Source organism: Meles meles, chromosome 6 (assembly GCF_922984935.1).
Source record: "Meles meles chromosome 6, mMelMel3.1 paternal haplotype, whole genome shotgun sequence".
NCBI lineage: Eukaryota > Metazoa > Chordata > Mammalia > Carnivora > Mustelidae > Meles > Meles meles.
The window spans coordinates 21565995-21586364 of NC_060071.1; the positions used below are offsets into that span (position 1 = coordinate 21565995).

Genomic DNA, 20370 nt, shown 5'->3' on the forward strand with positions numbered 1-20370 from the left:
TGTGAAAAAGCAAGGTACTAAATAGTACCAAATAGTACTAAATAATGCCAGCTCCTGTGAAAAAGAGGATACAGAGAGAATGGTCACTCCTAGTAGCTTTATATATGGAAGGACACACGAGGAACGAGTATCAGTGGTTGCTTCTGGGTGGGAACAGGGCAGTTGGGGGCAGGTGTGGGAGGGAGACTTGTCATTTACCCTGTTAAATAGCTTTGTTTTAATTTTTGTGCGTATCATATTAACTACTTTAAAAAGTTAGGTTAAAAAGAAAAACAACAAAAAAGAATGATCCAGACTATTATTGCTCTAAAATAAGTATATTTTCATGCTCCCAATGTAGAAATTTGGTGCTTAAAATTATGTATACCTCTCGGCATAAATAATAGTTAAGAGAAGAATTAGGTGGGAAAAAAGGAAGGAATTGAAGCTTAATCAACTTTCTTGGGTCTCTTTTCTGAATTTTATTTATTCATATTTTAAAAATCAAAGAACATGGGCACGTGATTGAACATCTGAATGTCCTGGATGGACTTAGAGTGAAAAGAGAAGGTCCCCTGCCACATCTCTCTGCTTCTCAATCCTGTTCCCCAGAGGCAAACTTGTAAATATTTTTTTATCATTAAATAAAACACAAATACAACACACACACACACACACACACACACACACAAAGGCAGAGATTAATGAATCATCATAAGGTGAGCATCCTTGCAACCCACGCACATGATAAAATTGGCAGGTGTCAGCCACTGCAGAAGTCCCTTCGCGTACCCCATCTGCATCACAAGCCCATCTCCAAAGGGACCTCCATCATGACTTTAAAGGAACAGGTTCCTTCCGTTCTTTTACAGCTTTATCTCCTGAGCATGCATTCCTAGACCTGGGCTGTCCAGTTTGGGGTCTATGAGTCACATGTTGCTACGGAGCATTTGAAATGGGGTTGGTCTAAATCAGAAGTGCAAAGTACTCATCAGATTTCAAAGACTTAGAACAGAAACAGAAACAGAATAGTAACAATCTCATTAAGGATTTTTTTCCTATTGACATGTTGAAATGATAATATTTTGTATATAATTTGTATAAAATTAATTTCAACTTTTATCTTTTTGCTTTTTACAATATACTTTTATTGACCAGACCCAGGTTCAAGCCCCTTGCTGAGAATGTAGATAATGTGTTCTTTCATCAGGAAGCTCTTGGTGATTTTAGGGGCCACTGATGCCTGTTAGATTTGTTAATTCACTGGGTATTGAGAATTGGTGATGTTCTAACTCCATCATTTATTTTTTAAAAATATTTTGTTTAAATATGGGATCAGTATGGTGCAAAAACAATGAATACTGTTACACTGAAAAGAAATAAAAAAATAATAATTAAAAAAATATATGGGATCGGAAGGGAGACAAACCACAAGAGACTCTTAATGTCACAAAACAAACCGAGAGGACATTGAGGAGGGTATGTGCTATGGTGAGTGCTGTAAAGTGTATAAACCTGGCGATTCACAGACCTGTACCCCTGGGGCTAATAATACATTATATGTTTATAAAAAAATAAAAAAAATAAAAAAATATTTTGTTATTTATTTGAAAGGTAGAGTAAGTACAAGCAGAGGGGAGGGACAGAGGGAGAAGGAGAAGCAGACTCCCCTGGTGAGCAGGGATCCTGATGTGGGGCTCCATCTCTGGATCCCAAGACCATGACCTGAGCAGAAGGCAGATGCTTAACCAACTGAGCCACCCAGGCACCCCTTATTTTTAATTTTTAGTTGGAGTAAATTTATGAAGACTTTCACATTTCCCTTCATCTATCAGTGGTTACCCATGGTTGGGATCATGTAGGAAATGTGGGTTAAATGCTTAATTCTTATTCGACTATCTTCCAGATAATGAATTGGTTTCTTATCATCCACTAAAGTAATAGCATATGATTATAAACTCATGGATTTAAACATGTATGATATGTTTCCATCTATTGCTATTAGGAATGTTATTGAAAGCCAAATTGTCCCATCTTTGCCAGTGGAAGCCTCTTCAAGTGGGCTTTTGTTCTTACTGTACTGGTCTTTGATAGTTTCTTTGCCATCTGATGTGTGAAGATGTTCAGGGCTTATCTTGTACATTTCCAGCTCTCCACATCTGGAGTGAACCATTTCTTTAAGAACTTCTGTCTCCATTTAGTGGGAAATTTATTTTAAGACCATAGTCTGGGCATTGGAGATGTCTGTGACTTTTGGGGAGGTCATTGTTTCTAGACTTTTCATTGGTCAGGGACAGAATAAGTTCATAGTGATGCTTCCAGTTAAATACTATAGGCTTTCTGGTTGCCTCTTTTAGACTGTAGCCATGTTTCCTTTTGTTCCACACTGAGTCCTAGTTCTCAAGGACTGACATGATGTTAGAATTAAAATATCCCTCGCTACTCAGTTGCTTTAACTTTATAGTTTCAGAATAACAATGATAATACTACTATAATCAATTATGATTATTGAAAACAGTAATTTTGGGGGCGCCTGGGTGGCTCAGTGGGTTAAACCTCCGCCTATGGCTGGGGTCATGATCTCAGGGTTCTGGGATCGAGCCCCACATCAGGCTCTCTGCTCAGTGGGGAGCCTGCTTCCCCCTCTCTCTCTGCCTGCCTCCCTGTTTACTTGTGATCTCTGTCAAATAAATAAATAAAATCTTAAAAAAAAAAGAAAACAGTAATTTTTTTGCACAGGTGCTCTGATTATCTCCTCCTTTTGAAAATAATTATTATATCTACATTATCAGAACACATAGCCATTACATATTATACTCTCTCCTTCTTAGTTGTCCCCCAGTCTCAGCACTGAATAAATATCTATCTGAGGTTTACCATTAGTCCTTATACTGATGCCTCTCTGGTTATTTTGGTTCTGGGAACCTCATTCTCCTAATAGAGTCTTCAGAATGGCCTCCTAGGAACTGTATTTTTGACTGTTCTTGCCTGTTGGTAAGAGTTAGTATGTACCCTTTATATTTAACAGTCACTTTTTGGGATATAAAATCCTGGCCTGTCATTTTTCTTCTGGGAGTATCTTTATATGATACACTCCATTTTTTTCTCCCTGACACAAGTGGTTGCTGTTGGAAGTCTGACAATAATCTTGTTGTTGTTGTTGTTGTTGTTGTGTTTTGCCCGGATGCCCAGAGGGTTTTTTCTTTTTCACTAAAATCCACTAATTTTAAAATATGTGTTGCTGTTGACTCTCCTGGGTTGATAAACTCAGGTTTGGAATGTGTTTTTTCAACATATAGTTTCAAATCAGTTGTCTTCAAGAGAAATCTTTGAATTATATTTGAGATAATCACTTTGAACTATTCCTGGTTTTCATCCTTACTGACAAAAATTTCACATTTTTAATAAACTGAGTGATATTTTATACTGCTATTTCTTTGTTAATGTATTACCTATTGATATCCTATATAATCTCTGCTCCATTTTTTTAAACAATATTATTTATTTGACAGAGAGAGAGACAGAAATCACAAGTAGGCAGAGAGGCAGGCAGAGAGAGAGGAAGGGAAGCAGGCTCCCTGCTGAGCAGAGAGCCAGGTGCGGGTCTCAATCCCAGGACCCTGAGATCATGACCTGAGCCGAAGGCAGAGGCTTAAACCACTGAGCCACCCAGGTGCCCCCCTCTGCTCCATTTTTACTAGGCACAGGAATATTTTCAGTTCCTACAAAGATGCCTTTGTCATAAGCTGAAATCCTTATCTCTTGTCTCAACAACTTTTGATACTCTCGGTTGCCCGCTTTATAATATGAGTCATTATCCTTCTCACTACCCTCCTTTCTGCCTTTCACCACCCAGTTTTCCCAAGCGGTGGCTTTGCTCCTGTATTTTCATACTTGGTGACTTTTGTATCCTGTTTAGGAATCTTACTCGAGTCTTCAGTGCTTCGTCTGTGGAACTATTCTAAAAGCTGAAAACCAAGGAAAAGCATTTCCGTTTTTAGTACTATATAAATATTGTTTATTGTATGACCATATGGCAATTTTAATGTAGAATTCTGGAACCCCTAAAGGATCATATTCTTTACATCAGAGATCAAATGGTCTTTTTTACATTCAACCAGCCACTGAGAATCATTCTGAATTTTAGTTTGAATCCTAACTGAACCTTAACTTTTGTTTTCTCCCTGGAATTTGATTCCCCTTCTATGTTCTCATGAAGGATTTTCTTGTTAAGAAACTGTTTTCATTTAAAAAAGAAAAAAAAGGAAAGAAACTGTGTTTGTTTCCTTAACCTGTATCTCTGATACTTGTAGCTGCTCAGTAATTCCATCTATTTATTGGAATTTATTGGAATTTACTGGAAGCACTTTCTTCTTGGATCTCACTGACTCCTTAAAAACTCATTTAATCTGACTGATTTTAATCTTGATGCTTAGTTCTCATGTGGGGCTAAAGCATCCCCTTCATATTTTTAAGACACGGAGGGCCTTCTGTTTGTCAGAACCACACAGCATAACATATAGTGTCTTTTCTTTACCCTCATGGCTCTCCCGTGAAATTGGTATAATACTGCCCTGAGGGACTGACTGGCTTATCTGAAGATTAGAATCTCTCCTCAAGATAACCTAATAGTTGGTGTGCCTGGGTGGTTCAGTTGGTGAAGCATCCAACTCTTGATCTCAGCTCGGGTCTTGAACTCAACGTCATGAGTTCAAGCCTTGAATTGGGCTCCACACTGGGTGTGGAGCCTACTTAAAAGAAAGAAGACAGAAAGAAAGGTAACCTAGTTATTAATAGTAGTAAACAGCAGAACTAGGATTTCATCACAATACACTTTTCCACCCACTATAGCCTTTTCAAACCCATTCATAACCTCATATTCTCTTACAAACCCCATGTAATGAAAACATCGCCAATCAAAATAATATTACACAACTTCAGAGTTGTCACGGGATCTATAGAAAGAGTTCAGGTGTCTGCTTTAATGGCAGGCAGATGGCCTGTCCAGGAGGCATGTAGTTAGTTAGGGTGGACTCCAGGCTCTGTAAGCCAGGCACAGTGATTAAGTTGGGCATTAGATCTCTTGGGTTCAGGTCCTCGACCCACGCCTTTCCAGCTCAGACCCTGGGCAAAGTACTTAAGTCATCTGTAAGACAGGCATCTCCCTGGTGGGGTTGTTCAGAGGAATAAATGAAATAATCCACAGGAAGTGCCCAGCTCAGCAAGGTGCAGAGTCAGAGTTCACAACATATCATTACATACTTTCAGGCCGGGGTTTTTCCTCATCCGCAGCCTTCCCATCCACATGTCGGTCAGCAGCATCTGGCTGCAGGTGTGAGCAATGAAGTCCCGATGTTTGGCCGCCACCGCCAGCTTCAGGCAAGTGGAGTTGCTCCAATTCTTGAGCTCGTAGGTCAGCAGTTTCATGGCGATCTGCTCGTCATGTTTATAGGACTGGTCTAACAACTCCACCGCAAGCTGGCCGAAGTCTCTGGAGAGAAAGAAACCAGCCAGGACTGAAGCTGCAGTGGCCACACACACTTTGTTAGAGAGACGTGTCCACAGGGACATCACGGAGCCACAGGACTCAGAATCCTTGATTTCCAATCTTCTGCGATTGGGAAGCTCATGGGGTATGTCCCCAGATGGGAATGGCTGGGACCAGGGCTCTGTGCTCAGTCAGGTTGGGGGACTGACTGCTCCTGCTGCAAATAGACTTTAGAATGACCCCACATTTGCCCTCAGGTCCCAGGGACACAGAGACGAGGAGACGAAGTTCTTTCCCTTGACTGTTCATGGAAAAGGGATGTAGACAGAAAGGAGAGCAAAGTCCCTGTGGCAATGGAAGTCAGAATATGGCTACCTTCTATGGAGTGTACAGGTGGACATTGCAAGGGGATACCAGGAGGGCTGGTAGGTCTGGGTAAGGTCCTGTTCCTTGACCTAGCTTCTGGTCATACCAGTATGTTCTGTTTGTGAATATATACTTTTGTATGGATGCCTTTCTCTGCATGTGAGCAATTATTTCAGTAACACACTGGTCACAAGAGAATCCAACACTCTCAGTGCAATGAAAGAGACAGGCTCTAGTTGTCATGGGGGTCTAGAGCAGCAAAGGCCCCGTTGTTGGAGGTGGAGGATGGGAAAGTAATGGGAGCCAAGCTGAGGAGAAGGGAGGAGAGGATGACACAAGTTGAACTACAAATATAGAAATTTTTTTAAGATCTTCTAAAAAAATTATTTCCTTGAGAGAGAGCGAGCGAGAGAGAGAGCGCAGAGGGAGAGGAAGAAGCAGACTCCCCACTGAGTTGAGATCCCAAGACCTTGAGATCATGACCTGAGCTGAAGGCAGACATTTAACTGACTGAGCCACCCCAGCACCCCTGTAAATATAAAATTTATTCCATTTTCTGCATGACATTCCAATACTCAATGGCCATCATAAACATTCCCTGTTCTCAACATTTTTCATGGAATGTGGTTAAGATAAAGTTCCAAAGTGATCACCCTTCATGAAGTTTTTGTTTCTCCATTTTTTGCAAGATTTCATTGCAATGATGAGCTGAAGGATACAGAAGGGAGGAATTATGTGTGAGGGAATGGCCTTCCCTGTTCCCTGAAAAGGAATGCTCTCTCGCCTCAGGTCCTACAGGCTGTAGGGTGACATATCACCATGAGAATCCTCCAGGAAGCAAAGGGACAGTGTTTACTAACCCATTGAGACATGGGAATACCACCCTATTTTTTTAAGATAACCTTGAATTCCAAATGTTTAGAAATCTAGTGATTTTGGAAATCACTAAATCTAATTTTATTTAGAAAATAAAAGCAGTGTGCCTCAGAAAAGAAAGATGTTAGATGTTGGCAGAGTTGCCTGTGTAGGCCTCAAGTTCCTGGGTCTATAAAGTTGTCTTGGGACTTCTGGGTTTTGGTTCTGCATGTAAGTGGCTTGGAAGTGACCAGTATGTCCTCACAATAAGTGAAAAGTTGGACAAATCAGCTGGAAATTAGCAGCTCTTCTAAACTCATCAGAGAATTGAGATCACAACGCACACTGCTGCTCCCAAAACTGCAGAGACAGACAGAGAAATACGTCAGTGTGCCCTGTTTCTTAACAAGGCCTGCTGGAAGGAGAAACGAGTTAGCCATAGCCTAACTTACTGGGGTATTATGAGAGCCTAACTGTCTTGGGAGAAGGGAAATACCCAACCGCAGGACCCGCTGGCTGTCTTGTCCCACCTAAACGAGAGAAGGAGCACTTGGGAAAGTCAAGTTGAGAGGTAATGTTCACTAGAGTTGTACTCTTCCGTGTGTTTCAGTATGGAAATCTGTTTCACTGTCTTTGCCTTAACATTATGTTTCCATAGTTCCCATGAGAGGGCAGTAAAAAAACAAAACAATGACAGTCTAGATATACCTCAGAGAAACAGAAGGAAAAATATTGACATGATGGACAAAGTGATTTATGACCAAGCTTTAAACACAATGGAACTTAAGTGAGAAATGCGTTTGCCACCCTCCCCCAAGGGAACAGGTTCTCAGGACAATAGTCTCTCCCAGTTCTTAAATTCCTTCGAGACACTCACTTTGAGTTGTTGTCCAGATCCTGGGAGATATCGTCCACCAGCTCGCTCTCGGAGGACTCGTGGGCCATTGACTTGTACAGCTTACAGGCCACGAGGGCCTTGGCCATGCTCTCCTCGCCTCGCTGCCAGAGGAAGACCGCCATTTTCTGACGCTTCATCAGCACGGCCCACACCATCAGCTCGTGGAAGGGGTACTGGAACCGACTCACAGCAGGGTCATCCACGTCAATGTCAATCTCTTCCTCCTTCTTCTTCTTTTTCTTCTTCTTCCCTTTGGCTGGAGGCTCATCATCCTGAGGGGAGACAAGCACCTTTTTTCACGGTTCTGTCATAAGTGCACAGCAAAGGGTTTCATGACTACCAAAAAAAGGAAAACCCCTTTGTCGGCGGTAATAAAGAAATTTTGTAAATACATCTGAGGTCCCCACTCAGTATATTAATTCTTGTGGAAAGAAGCACATGTTTATTATAATAAGGAAACCACCTAAACCCAAATGGACTGAAAAGGCATGCTAGAGTTCAATGACTTTATACTCCTGGCTTGGCAGGCTTTTTTTGTTTTTGTTTTTGTTTTTTCCACAAGCCTTTAAAAATTGAGGGGATACAAATAACATAGGCATGTGGAGGAACCCTCTTACACTGTTGGTGGGAATGCAAGCTGGTGCAGCCACTGTGGACAACAGTGTGGAGGTTCCTCAAAAAGTTAAAAATAGAGATACCCTATGATCCAGTAATTCCACTGCTGGGCATTTACCCAAGGAAAACAAAAGCACTAACTTGAAGAGATACATGTATCCCTATCTTTATTGCACTATTATTTATAATAGCTAAGATGTGAAAGCAACACGTGTCCATCAACAGATGAATGAATAAAGAGGTGGAATTTACACACAATGCAATATTACTCAGCCATAAAAAAGTATGAGATATTGCCATTTGCAACAACATGGATGGACGTAGAAGATATGATGCTAAGTGAAATAAGGCAGAGAAAGACTAATACCACATGATTTCACTTACATGTGGAACCTAGCAAACAAAACAAAGAAACAGACAAACAAAAAAACCCCCAGACTTATATATAGACAGAAATCTTGTGGTTGCCAGAGGGGAAGATGAGGAGGGATGGGTGAAATCAGTGAAAGGGATTCAGGGCTACAAACTTCCAGTTAAAAAATAAATAAGTCATAGAGATGAAAAGTACAGAATAGGCAATATAGTCAGTAACGTTGTAGTGACATTACATGGTGACAGATGGTAACACTTATTAGGGTGAGTGCAGAGAAACATATAGAATTGTTAAATCAGGGCACCTGGGTGGCTCAGTGGGTTAAGCCTCTGTCTTTGGCTCAGGTCATGATCCCAGGGTCCTGGGATTGAGCCCTGCATCGGGCTCTCTGCTCAGCGGGGAGCCTGCTTCCTCCTCTCACTCTGCCTGCCTCTCTGCCTACTTGTGATCTCTGCCTGTCAAATAAATAAATAAAATCTTTAAAAACAAAAAATAATTGTTGAATCGGTTGTATACGGGAAACTAATGCCACATTATGTGCCAAATATACTTCAATAGTAATTTTTTTATTTTTTATTTTTAAAAATTTTTTTAGATTTTATTTATTTATTTATTTGACAGGCAGAAATAACAAGTAGGCAGAGAGGCAGACAGAGAGAGAGAGGAGGAGGCAGGCTCCCCACTGAGCAGAGAGCCCGATGCGGGGGTCAATCCCATGACCCCGGGATCATGACCTGAGCTGAAGGCAGAGGCTTTAACCCACTGAGCCACCCAGGCGCCCCAATAATAAATTTTTTAAAAAGCCTGAGGACATGCTACAAAACTGAAAGAAGGAATACACTAAAACACAAACAGCATCACAGGAGAGGTAAAGTTTATTTTCTTGGGAAGTCTTCCAATATCAATGTCAGACATAGGTGACCAGAGATGAATAGGAAAATGTAGAAGGCGAGAGAGAAAATTGTTGTAGGTTTTCCCTCTCAATGTTTAAAGGAAGCAAACGTTCCTTTTTAAATGAGCTTTGTCCTTTCATGCGTGTGGTGCAGAGGGAAGGCCAAACTTTCCATTCCCTCAAGGGATGATGAGGGGCTATTCTGAAAATAGAACAGGATCCAAAAGAAAGGTGGGTCATGACAGGGAGAATCGGGGTGAACCTGTGAGCAAGATTAATTAGGTGGGCTCAGATTACTGCAGGCTAAGACTTCAGTACTCAGTGGAATAACAGACATGGATATTTATTCCTTTGCAAACAGCTTTCCCATCAATTACCTACACTTATTCTTCAATGACTCAGAGTTTGTGAATTTCTTCCATTCCCTCAGATGAGGAAGTTGTGGCCCAAAGTCTGAATAACTTGCCCACATTCACACAACTAGAATGCTGGGTTGAAGGCCTGGCCCTCCAATTCTTATCATGCGTTATTCATGACTGAACTAATTGTTATAGTTCCGTTTTTTAAAAAATTTAATTAAATTTTATATCCAGAATTCATCGTTTATGCACCACACCCAGTACTCCAAGCAGTACCTGCCCTCAATAACACCCACTACCAGTCTCATCCCACCCCCTGTAAAACTCTGTTTGTTATAGTTTCTTTCTTTCTTTCTTTTTTTTAAGATTTTATTTATTTATTTGACAGACAGAGATCACAAGTAGGAAGAGAGGCAGGCAGAGAAAGAGGAGGAAGCAGACTCCCTGCTGAGCAGAGAGCCCAATGTGGGGCTCCATCTCAGGACCCTGGGATCATGACCTGAGCTGAAGGCAGAGGCTTTAACCCACTGAGCTCACCCACTGAGCCGCCCCTGTTATAGTTTCTTCATGAGTTGTAGCATTTCTACTGAAACTGCCATACCTTTTCCTGGATTTAAATGTTTTTGTTCTAATTTTCTAAACAGTCACAGTAAAACTACAGTCACAGTAATTTAGGGGAGATTGTTCTACATAGGTTAAAAATTGCCACATACAGAGGACAGGAACAGATACTTCTGCAAAGAAGACACCCAGATGGCCAACAGATGCATGAGAAAGTGCTCCACATTACTCGGCATCAGGGAAATACAAATCAAAACCACAGTGAGATACCACCTCACACCAGTCAGAATGGCTAAAATTAACAAGTCAGGAAATGACAGATGCTAGCGAGGAGGCAGAGAAAGGGGAACCCTCCTACACTGTTGGTGGGAATGCAAGCTGGTGCAACCACTCTGGAAAACAGCATGAAGGTTCCTCAAAAAGTTGAAAATAGAACTACCCTATGACCCAGCAATTGCACTACTGGGTATTTACCCTAAAGATACAAACATAGTGATCCGAAGGGGCACGTGCACCCGAATGTTTATAGCAGCAATGTCTACAATAGCCAAACTATGGAAAGAACCTAGATGTCCATCGACAGGTGAATGGATAAAGAAGATGTGGTATATATGTACAATGGAATACTATGCAGCCATCAAAAGAAATGAAATCTTGCCATTTGCGACGATGTGGATGGAACTAGAGGGTATTATGCTTACTGAAATAAGTCAATCAGAGGAAGACAACTATCATATGATCTCCCTGATATGAAGAAGTTGAGAAGCAATGTGGGGGATTTGGGGGGTAGGAAAAGAATAAATGAAACAAGATGGGATCGGGAAGGAGACAACCATAAGAGATACTTAATCTCATAAAACAAACTGAGGGTTGCAGGGTTGAGGGGGGTAGGGAGAGGGTGGCTGGGTTATGAACATTGGGGAGGGTATGTGCTATGGTGAGTGCTGTGAAGTGTGTAAACCTGGCGATTCACAGACCTGTACCCCTGGGCTAATAATACATTATATGTTAATAAATAATAATAATAATTAAAAATAACATTAAAAAAAGAAAAAAATCGCCACATAGAAATTTAAAAATAAACACAGCTTTCCTTTCTTTTCTTTTTTTCTTTCTTTCTTTTTTCTTTATAGGTCATTTTATACAAATTTTTTAAAAAATTTAATTATATTTATTTTTTTTAATTTTATTTTTTTGGTGTTCCAAGATTCATTGTTTATGTACCATACCCAGTGCTCCATGCAATACGTGCCCTCCATAACACCCACCACCAGGCTCGCCCATTTCCCCACCCCAGAGTCCACAGTCTCTCAAGGCTCATTTTCCCCTTCGATTTCCCCCAATTCACTTTTCCTTTCCTTTTCCTAATATCCTCCATGTTATTCCTTGTGTTCCACAAGCAAGTGAAACCATATGATAATTGACTCCCTCTGACTTATTTCACAGCTTTATTTTCAAGAATATACTAAGTTAACCCTGCATCAGGCTCCATGTTGGGAGTGGAAACTGCTTAAGACTCTGTCCCTACCTCTGCCATTCTCCACCTCTAAAAAAATATATATATATATTCTTAATATTCTTATAAGAATACTACATATTCTTATATATTCTATATGTATATATTCTTAAAATATACATATATTTTTCTTAAAATATACATATATTTTAAAATTCTTAAAATATACATATATTTTCTTAAAATATACATATTCTTAAAATATACATATATTTTAAGATATTCTTAAAATATACATATATTTTAAGAATATACCAAATTAAGAATATACAAAATTAAATAAAAATCCACAAATGGCTATGAAATGTTATAAAACAGAAGCCCTTTAAGCCTACCTTCAATAATACATAATACCAAAATACTAATTGTATAAAAATTCTTTTAAAATAGTTGTAAAATTGCTAGAGAGAGGATATAACAAACAAGGAGTTAATTTTCCTAAACTGCTACAAAGCAACAAGAAAAAGAGAAACATCTCAATAAAATAAGAAAAGATATGAACTGGAAGTATAAAGAGAAATGGACACATCCACTGTCACAGTAGAGAGACCCTGAATGTACTTCACTTCCAAATGAACTTGAAAAAATTCCTAAATATGGAAACAAATGAAATTACATAATTATCAATTTGATCTGACAGCTAAATATAAGAAATGTTCCCAACAAACCAAGAATACACATGTATTTCCACCATACATGGATCATGAACAAAACCTCACCAGGCATTGTACCCCAAGTCCTTTGAGATTTTCCGTCTCAACAGATTCCACATACTACAAATCACATAGTCGACTTACCAAAGAATAAAACTAGACATCAACAACAGTAAGATAACAACAGAGGAGTCTGCATCTGGAAAAATTTAAATGCACTTCTGGATTTTTTTTTTCCCTTTTTTCATTTTATTTATTTTTTCAGTGTAACAGTATTCATTCTTTTTGCACAACACCCAGTGCTCCATGCAAAACGTGCCCTCCCCATTACCCACAACCTGTTCCCCCAACCTCCCACCCCTGACCCTTCAAAACCCTCAGGTTGCCCCAACCTCCCACCCCTGACCCTTCAAAACCCTCAGGTTGTTTTTCAGAGTCCATAGTCTCTTATGGTTCGCCTCCCCTCCCCAATGTCCATAGCCCGCTCCCCCTCTCCCAATCCCACCTCCCCCCAGCAACCCCCAGTTTGTTTTGTGAGATTAAGAGTCATTTATGGTTTGTCTCCCTCCCAATCCCATCTTGTTTCATTTACTCTTCTCCTATCCCCCTACCCCCCCATGTTGCTTCTCCATGTCCTCATATCAGGGAGATCATATGATAGTTGTCTTTCTCCGATTGACTTATTTCACTAAGCATGATACGCTCTAGTTCCATCCACGTCGTCGCAAATGGCATGATTTCATTTCTTTTGATGGCTGCATAGTATTCCATTGTGTATATATACCACATCTTCTTTATCCATTCATCTGTTGATGGACATCTAGGTTCTTTCCATAGTCTGGCTATTGTAGACATTGCTGCTATAAACATTCGGGTACACGTGCCCCTTCGGATCACTATGTTTGTATCTTTAGGGTAAATACCCAGTAGTGCAATTGCTGGGTCATAGGGTAGTTCTATTTTCAACATTTTGAGGAACCTCCATGCTGTTTTCCAGAGTGGTTGCACCAGCTTGCATTCCCACCAACAGTGGAGGAGGGTTCCCCTTTCTCCGCATCCTCGCCAGCATCTGTCATTTCCTGACTTGTTAATTTTAGCCATTCTGACTGGTGTGAGGTGATATCTCATTGTGGTTTTGATTTGTATTTCCCTGATGCCGAGTGACGTGGAGCACTTTTTCATGTGTCTGTTGGCCATCTGGATGTCTTCTTTGCAGAAATGTCTGTTCATGTCCTCTGCCCATTTCTTGATTGGATTGTTTGTTCTTTGGGTGTTGAGTTTGCTAAGTTCCTTATAGATTTTGGATACTAGCCCTTTATCTGATATGTCGTTTGCAAATATCTTCTCCCATTCTGTCAGTTGTCTTTTGGTTTTGTTAACTGTTTCCTTTGCTGAAATGCACTTCTGGATTTTAAATGCTCTTGGATTAGGGGTGCCTGGGCGGCTCAGTCAGTTAAGTGTTTGCCTTGGGCTCAGGTCATGGGACTGAATCCCTCATGGGGAAATCCCTGCTCAGTGGGGAGTCTGCTTCTCCCTCTCCCTCTGACCCTCCTGGCCACCCCTCCCACTTCTGTTCTCTCTCTCTCTCTCTTTCAAATAATAATAATAACTTTAAATGCTCTTGGATTAAAGAGGAAATTACAAACAATTTAGAAATAAATGACAACGAAGGTTCTACTTACCTAAATATGTGTGATATGAAAACAATGCTCAGGGAAAAATTTATACCTTTCATGTGTTTATTGCAATAAAGGGAAGATTGAAAATGAGTGAACCTCCCATCAAATGGAGTCTATAAAAACAATACAGTAACTGTAGAAAGTATATGGAAGGAATGAATAAAAATGTAGGTGACGTTAATAAGAACAAAAACAGAAAAAAAAAAAAAAGTTGTTTGATACAGCAAAAATACCAGTCAAATACGTAGGACAGTTTGGTTAAGAAAAAAAACAAAAGAAGATATAATTTTTAAAAATCAGAAGGTCACACAACTAAGATATTGAGGAGACTGAAACAGAATATAATATAAAGATTTATACCAATGAATTTGAAAATCTAGGTGAAATAAATTGTTTTCTAGGAAAGTCTAAAGATTTTATTTATTTATCTGAGAGCAAGTGAGAGAGTGAGAGAGAGAGTGTGCACAAGCAGGGAGGAGGGGCAGAGAGAGAGGGAGACTCAAACTCCCCACTGAGCAGGGAGCCCAATGTGGGACTCAATTCCAGGACCCTGGGTCATGATCTGAGCCAAAGGCAAGTGCTTAACAAACCTCCTTTGTTAAAGATTTATTTATTTATTTGTGAGAAAGAGAGAGAAAGGGAGCAAGCAGAGGGAGCAGCGGGCAGAGGAAGAAGCATGCTCCCTGCTGAGCAAAGAGCCTGATGTAGGACTTGATCCCAGAACCCTGGGATCATGACGTTTTCTAGGAAAGTCTAAATGACAAAAGTGGACTCCAGAAAATAGAAAGCCTGAATGGACTCATGAATTGGTTATGAAGGTGGTGAAAGATATACCTCTAAAAACAGAAGGAGTTTTAGGCTATTTGGGCGAACCTTCACCCAAAAGATAAACCCTACATGACGTAAAGAACGTGAGAGAATAAGAAATTATAGAAAGTTCCATGTTGCTGTCCTTGTAAGACCACAGCTCCATCAACAATGATGTAACAATGTTAAAATCAGTCTTCTCAGTGAACACAGAATCGACACCTTCTACCCTGAGTCCATATAGTAATCAGGATGCTATTTAACTCATGAGTTTATTTGAGAAGAATCTTAACAATAGCCTTACTTTGCTGTGTTATGGTATTCTTCCATTTGTGTGCATATTTTCATGTCTAGTACTTTGTTCTTAAGGTTCCTTGTTAAGCTGATTTCTGGGTGCTTTGTTCTATTGGGAGAGAACTTTAATTGATTTTCCTGAATTTTCTAGACACAAAATAATATTTTTTGCTCTAATAATTTTTCCTTCCTTTTAAGTATGCTTTTAAAGTAATTATTTTCTCCCCTTGAGGCATATTCTTTCTTTAACGTTTATTTTTCGTGTGGTACAACTTCTAGAAAACTTTAAAAAATGAATGGGGTTCATTATGATGGCAACGATAATGGGCATGCTAGTCTTCTTGATGATAATAAAAATGACTCGAGGGCACTAGTGTTCGGTCATAGATTTCTCCTTACTACATACATGTATTTTTAATCATATCAGGGGGTATTTTTTATCTTATCATTCTATTTTTTTCATTTGTTTCTAGTAAACTTTAAAAAAATTAAGGAAGCTGTTTTTCAATTCTTCTTTAGCATTTGTTGAAAATGCTCTTTTACCATTTTCCTTCTTTGGCTTCTTGATATGATGCGATATACTCAAAACTTAACTAACGTTAAATTATATTTGCATTCTTAGAAGACTTTAATTACTTCCTTAGAACTTCTAAAATATGCCACTGAATTTCTTTCACTATTATTTATGATTTTGACGGTTTTTTTTTGTTGTTTGAGGGTTTTGTTCTTGTTTATTCTCTGTTTACTTTTGGAACTATGGTTTTGCTAATTCTATAAAATGAATTAAGTAGTTTTTACCTTTTCTGCAATGCCTACTATCCTTTTCTATAATTTGAGTACACTATCTAAATAAATGGTGGTGTAGGGTAGTGGATCCATCCATTGAAAGCAACCACCAGTCTACATTAAACAAATAGAACACAAAGAGGGCTACATGTATTTGATGAAGATATAAAACCAATGAAAATGTATCATACTTACTTCCATTCCTAGAAGTTTAAGAGCTTTAGGCTGCATAATAAAAGAAGAAAAAACATCCACTTAATCAGATAACTAATAGTAGTAGCAGTAATGTTAGTAGTACATTAGCAGTGTTGTTAGTAGGGGACAGAATCCTGGGTTCAGGAGTACTTGGTATCATTAACAATTAAGGGAAATACCCAAGGAAAGGACATGCTTTAATATGGACACTGTTTCTGGACAGCCAAAGTCAGGTAAGGAGAAAGATGTGCAGACACATGACGCAGGTAGAACCAGAGAGGTTCACTAACAGGAATGCAGACATGGAGTTTGTGGGGCTCTGTGTGGGGGACGAGAGGAGAGCTCCATGGAAAATCTGATATTTGAGTTGGTCTTGTGATAGGCATTGCATTTTGATCAGGGGAAAGACATGGCTGGTACAGTAATACAATTTGAGTTTGGCAGAGGTTTGTGGTCTCCCATGACAGCGTGGGACAGCTCTTAGGCTGACAGAGAGGCTTGGATGCTGTCATAATGAGCTTGGCCGTGATTCCTCAGGTGGTGGGGAACACTGTAAGTATTTGAGCAAGGAGTGCACTGTTGTGTCCCTTGCTTTGGAAGATGAATGTGGCTACAGTGGTAGGATGGATTGGAGAGGGCAGAGACAAGGGAGCCAAGGAGGAAGCCTACTATAGACAAAAGACAGGGAGCAGATGTAATCCATGGGCTGAGGGCCTGCCTTGCTGAGGGGGGGCAAAGGCTGTGGGTAAAACCTGGGCATCTCTAGGGATCATGCAGCCTCACACCTGGATAGCTACAGGAGGAAGGACAGGTGTCCTTGGGGATGGGGTGATGAACTTGGCTTTGAACATGCTGAGTTATATTGGAAAGGACAGCAGGGGACCATAGAACATCACAAGTTCATTTTGTTCTACCCTCTTAGGTCCAAACAAGTTGTTGTAAAGGGTCCGAAAGCTCTTCCGCGTATAATTGCAGCGGTATGCCCCGCCCATGAGATACTCCAGCACAAGCCCTATGTCGATGAGGCTGATGTGGTAATCAGGTGGCAGGTTGCCCTAGAAGAAAAGAAGCCGTGTCTCAGGCCTTGCAAGAATGCATTCCAAGTGTGGTCTTCATCACACACCTTGGGCATAAGTGGCCATTCCTGGCTACCACGTGGGTCCTGATGTATGGAGTGGAGTATTAAACAATATTCAGTCTATTACCATATGACTGAAGGAGATGAGAGGGTAAGCCATACTTCAGAAAACGGGTTGAACTTTCCCAGTGAGAAGAGTTAGAAACCCATGAGAGTGCAGGGTAGAGCCCTGGGTTTGTCCATGGGCTGGGTCAAAATGGCCTGCAGTGTGCTCGTTAGATGTAGAGGAGAGAGGCTGCAGCTGGCCTGGGACCTCCTTTGTGAGAGCAGATGAGTCATGTTGAGAAGGTGCTTTAAGAGCTGCTTGCCAGGGAGAAGCCCGCTTTAGGAGCCTGGAGTGCAGCTTTTGTGCTGAAGGAGGAAGTGACCCCCATGACGGGAAGGAGGACTCCACGGGAGGCACTGGGAAGAGTATCCTTGGGGCTGGGAATTTCTTAGAGAAAAGCTCCACAAGGTGCCCTGTGACTTTTGGGGGGACAAAGTATCTGGTGTGAGTGGGCGTCAGTGAAGGGGCAGAGGGTTTCAATAAAATACAACAAGCTATGTTGAGACGAGGTTGGACAGTCATTGGTGTTGCTGGACAGCTGACTTATCCAGGGGACAGAGGGGACCAGTGGATTGTAAGGATTTTTGTTTTCTATTATTGATTGTTTAATTTCACATGGCTGAAATGATGGTGGGAACCCAGGGTTCGCGTACAGATTACACTTTCCAAATGTCCTCCCTTTACTTCAGAACCGGCCACATTTACCGAATACTTCACTCCGTAGAAACTTGCATTAACAAGTTTGTGCAGCTCCTGTTCTGATTCTCCACCCTATCCTGAATGCCATTGGCAAAGATAAGGAGATGCAGCCCTGCCCTCCAGGAGCTCACTGTTCTAGAGGAGGGGCAAAGCCACAAACCCCAAGTCTGGCCCTGAACTCCTGAACTCTGGGTGGGTGAGAGGGTGAGCAGAGACTTTCTACAGGAGGCACATGGGAGGTGGCTAGGAGCAGGAGGAGCCGAAACTGCAGGGGACAAGGAGGAAGGACCCTACAGACAGGAGCACTGCATGGGCCCCAGAGAGTCTGGCATGTGGACCCCGTGGTGGGGATGTGATGAGAAAGAGTAGGGGATATGGATGAACTGGGCCCGGGGGGCGGGGAGGGGTACAATTTTCTTGGAAGACCTTGAACTTCATGAGATTTTGGAGGATTTTAAGTCGGGGAGTCCTGTGACTGGGATGGTCATGGAGTGTGGGGCCGGAAGTGGAAAGAGGATTCTTGAAGCCATTTAGGTGAAAAATGGTTGGGTCTGAACTTGGGTAGCTTGGGCTTTTGAATGTTTGCTCTTCCTAATCTAAGAGATCTGGGAAATCAGACTCCTGATGGAGGAAGCAAGGGTACTGATCCCTCTTGGTTCCCAGACCCACCAATAATTCACTGATCCAATGAATGTCTGTAGAAGCTGAATTCTTGTATTCTTGGAAGTAGACACTTGTATAGAGGATGGCCAGACTATGCAGGACTCTGAAAACTCTCTTCTCTCATTTGAATTATTTTCTCTTGCTTAAAATACAAATACACATTCCATGCTTTGCAAGCCAGGGACTGCATCCTTGAGAAATGAATCACTCACACCTTAACTCAGTCTAATCCCATAGCCTGTGGCGACATGACAGAACAGGGAGCGGACGAGATCCTACAAGAACACACACTCTAGTAGCCAGCAGCAGTGGAAAGAGGGGGAAACATCTATCACTCACTAATGAGAGAACAGGAAAGATGACTGCTTTGGTCCACAGAACACACACAGTGACATGAGGCATGTTCTTTCTGGAAGCTGGCTCAGTGAAGGAGAGAGCAGTGGATCTTAAAGGAGATACAGAACAGGAGACTCCATAGACAGATGGAAGCTCAGGTCAAGGGTAAGAGGACACTCCCTGGCTGTTGCCCCAGGCAATGGAAATGGTGCCAAGATGCCGTAACCAATAGTCATTCAACACGAGCCTAGCATGTGTGCGGATGAACATGAAACTTGAAAAAGATATGTCAGTTTTAAGGAAGTGTTTTTATGGAGAGAGGAGCTCCTTATTTCTGATGCCACCAATAATATGACAACACATTTCAGAAATGTAAAAATTGCTTTATAAAATGTCTTATTGAAAGACGCCATTGGGTAGGAATTGCAAAATGGCAGACTGACCTTTTTTACATCCCTCACCAGCAAATGAAGTGTGTTCGGTGGACCCAGCCTCTGAAAGAGAAGCATTCAGCCATATTAAATGTGTTTTTCTCCTGAGTTCTTGGAGCTGAATCCTACCCTACTCTGTAGAAGTAATGACTTGTGAGAGCTGGACTGTAATCCACGATCAGTAAGTTTCTTCTACAAGATAGGACCAGTTGGGGTGAAGAAGTATCCAATGCGTTCAAAGATACGTTAACTGCTTTTCTTTTCGATTTTTTTTAAAGAGCCTCTTCTCGTGTGCCATGTTGTGTGAGAAATTCAGCAAGAACCAAACAAGTGTTGAGGACTGTTTTCACTGTGAAAAACTTCAGAATGGGGACAGGGAATGTAAATTCTCAAAATCCACGTTGTAATAATAAACGCCAAGAGGATTTTGCCCGTATACTTGGATTCTTAGATAGTGGAGCTCTTTGCTGGGAAAACTCAGGGAAAGCTTAGTTGTCCATTGTTCATTGAAGCTGCTTTAAAAAGTGGGGGTCCCGGGGCACCTAGGTGGCTCAGTCATTGAGCGTCTGCCTTTGGCTCAGGCCATGGTCCAGGGATCCCCGGATCAAGCCCCGTGTCAGGCTCCCTGCTCAGCAGGAAGCCTGCTTCTCCCTCTTGCACTCCCCCTGCTTGTGTTCCCTCTCTCGCTGCCTCTCTATCTCTCTGTCAAATAAATAAGTAATCTTAAAAAAAAACAAAAAC

At 41.1% G+C, this 20370-nt stretch overlaps 1 protein-coding gene across 1 annotated transcript in view; it reads right to left on the bottom strand.

Moving 5' to 3' along the window:
* TRPM1 (transient receptor potential cation channel subfamily M member 1) overlaps positions 1 to 20370 on the bottom strand; it is an 87831-nt gene that overhangs the window by 34979 nt on the left and 32482 nt on the right. Inside the window, exons 13-17 of the mRNA XM_046007799.1 lie at positions 19642 to 19692; positions 17231 to 17371; positions 16317 to 16346; positions 7566 to 7858; positions 5242 to 5470 (exon numbers count right to left, since the gene is read on the bottom strand). Coding sequence (XP_045863755.1) covers positions 5242 to 5470; positions 7566 to 7858; positions 16317 to 16346; positions 17231 to 17371; positions 19642 to 19692 — 744 coding nt within the window. The remainder of the gene's footprint in view (positions 1 to 5241; positions 5471 to 7565; positions 7859 to 16316; positions 16347 to 17230; positions 17372 to 19641; positions 19693 to 20370) is intronic.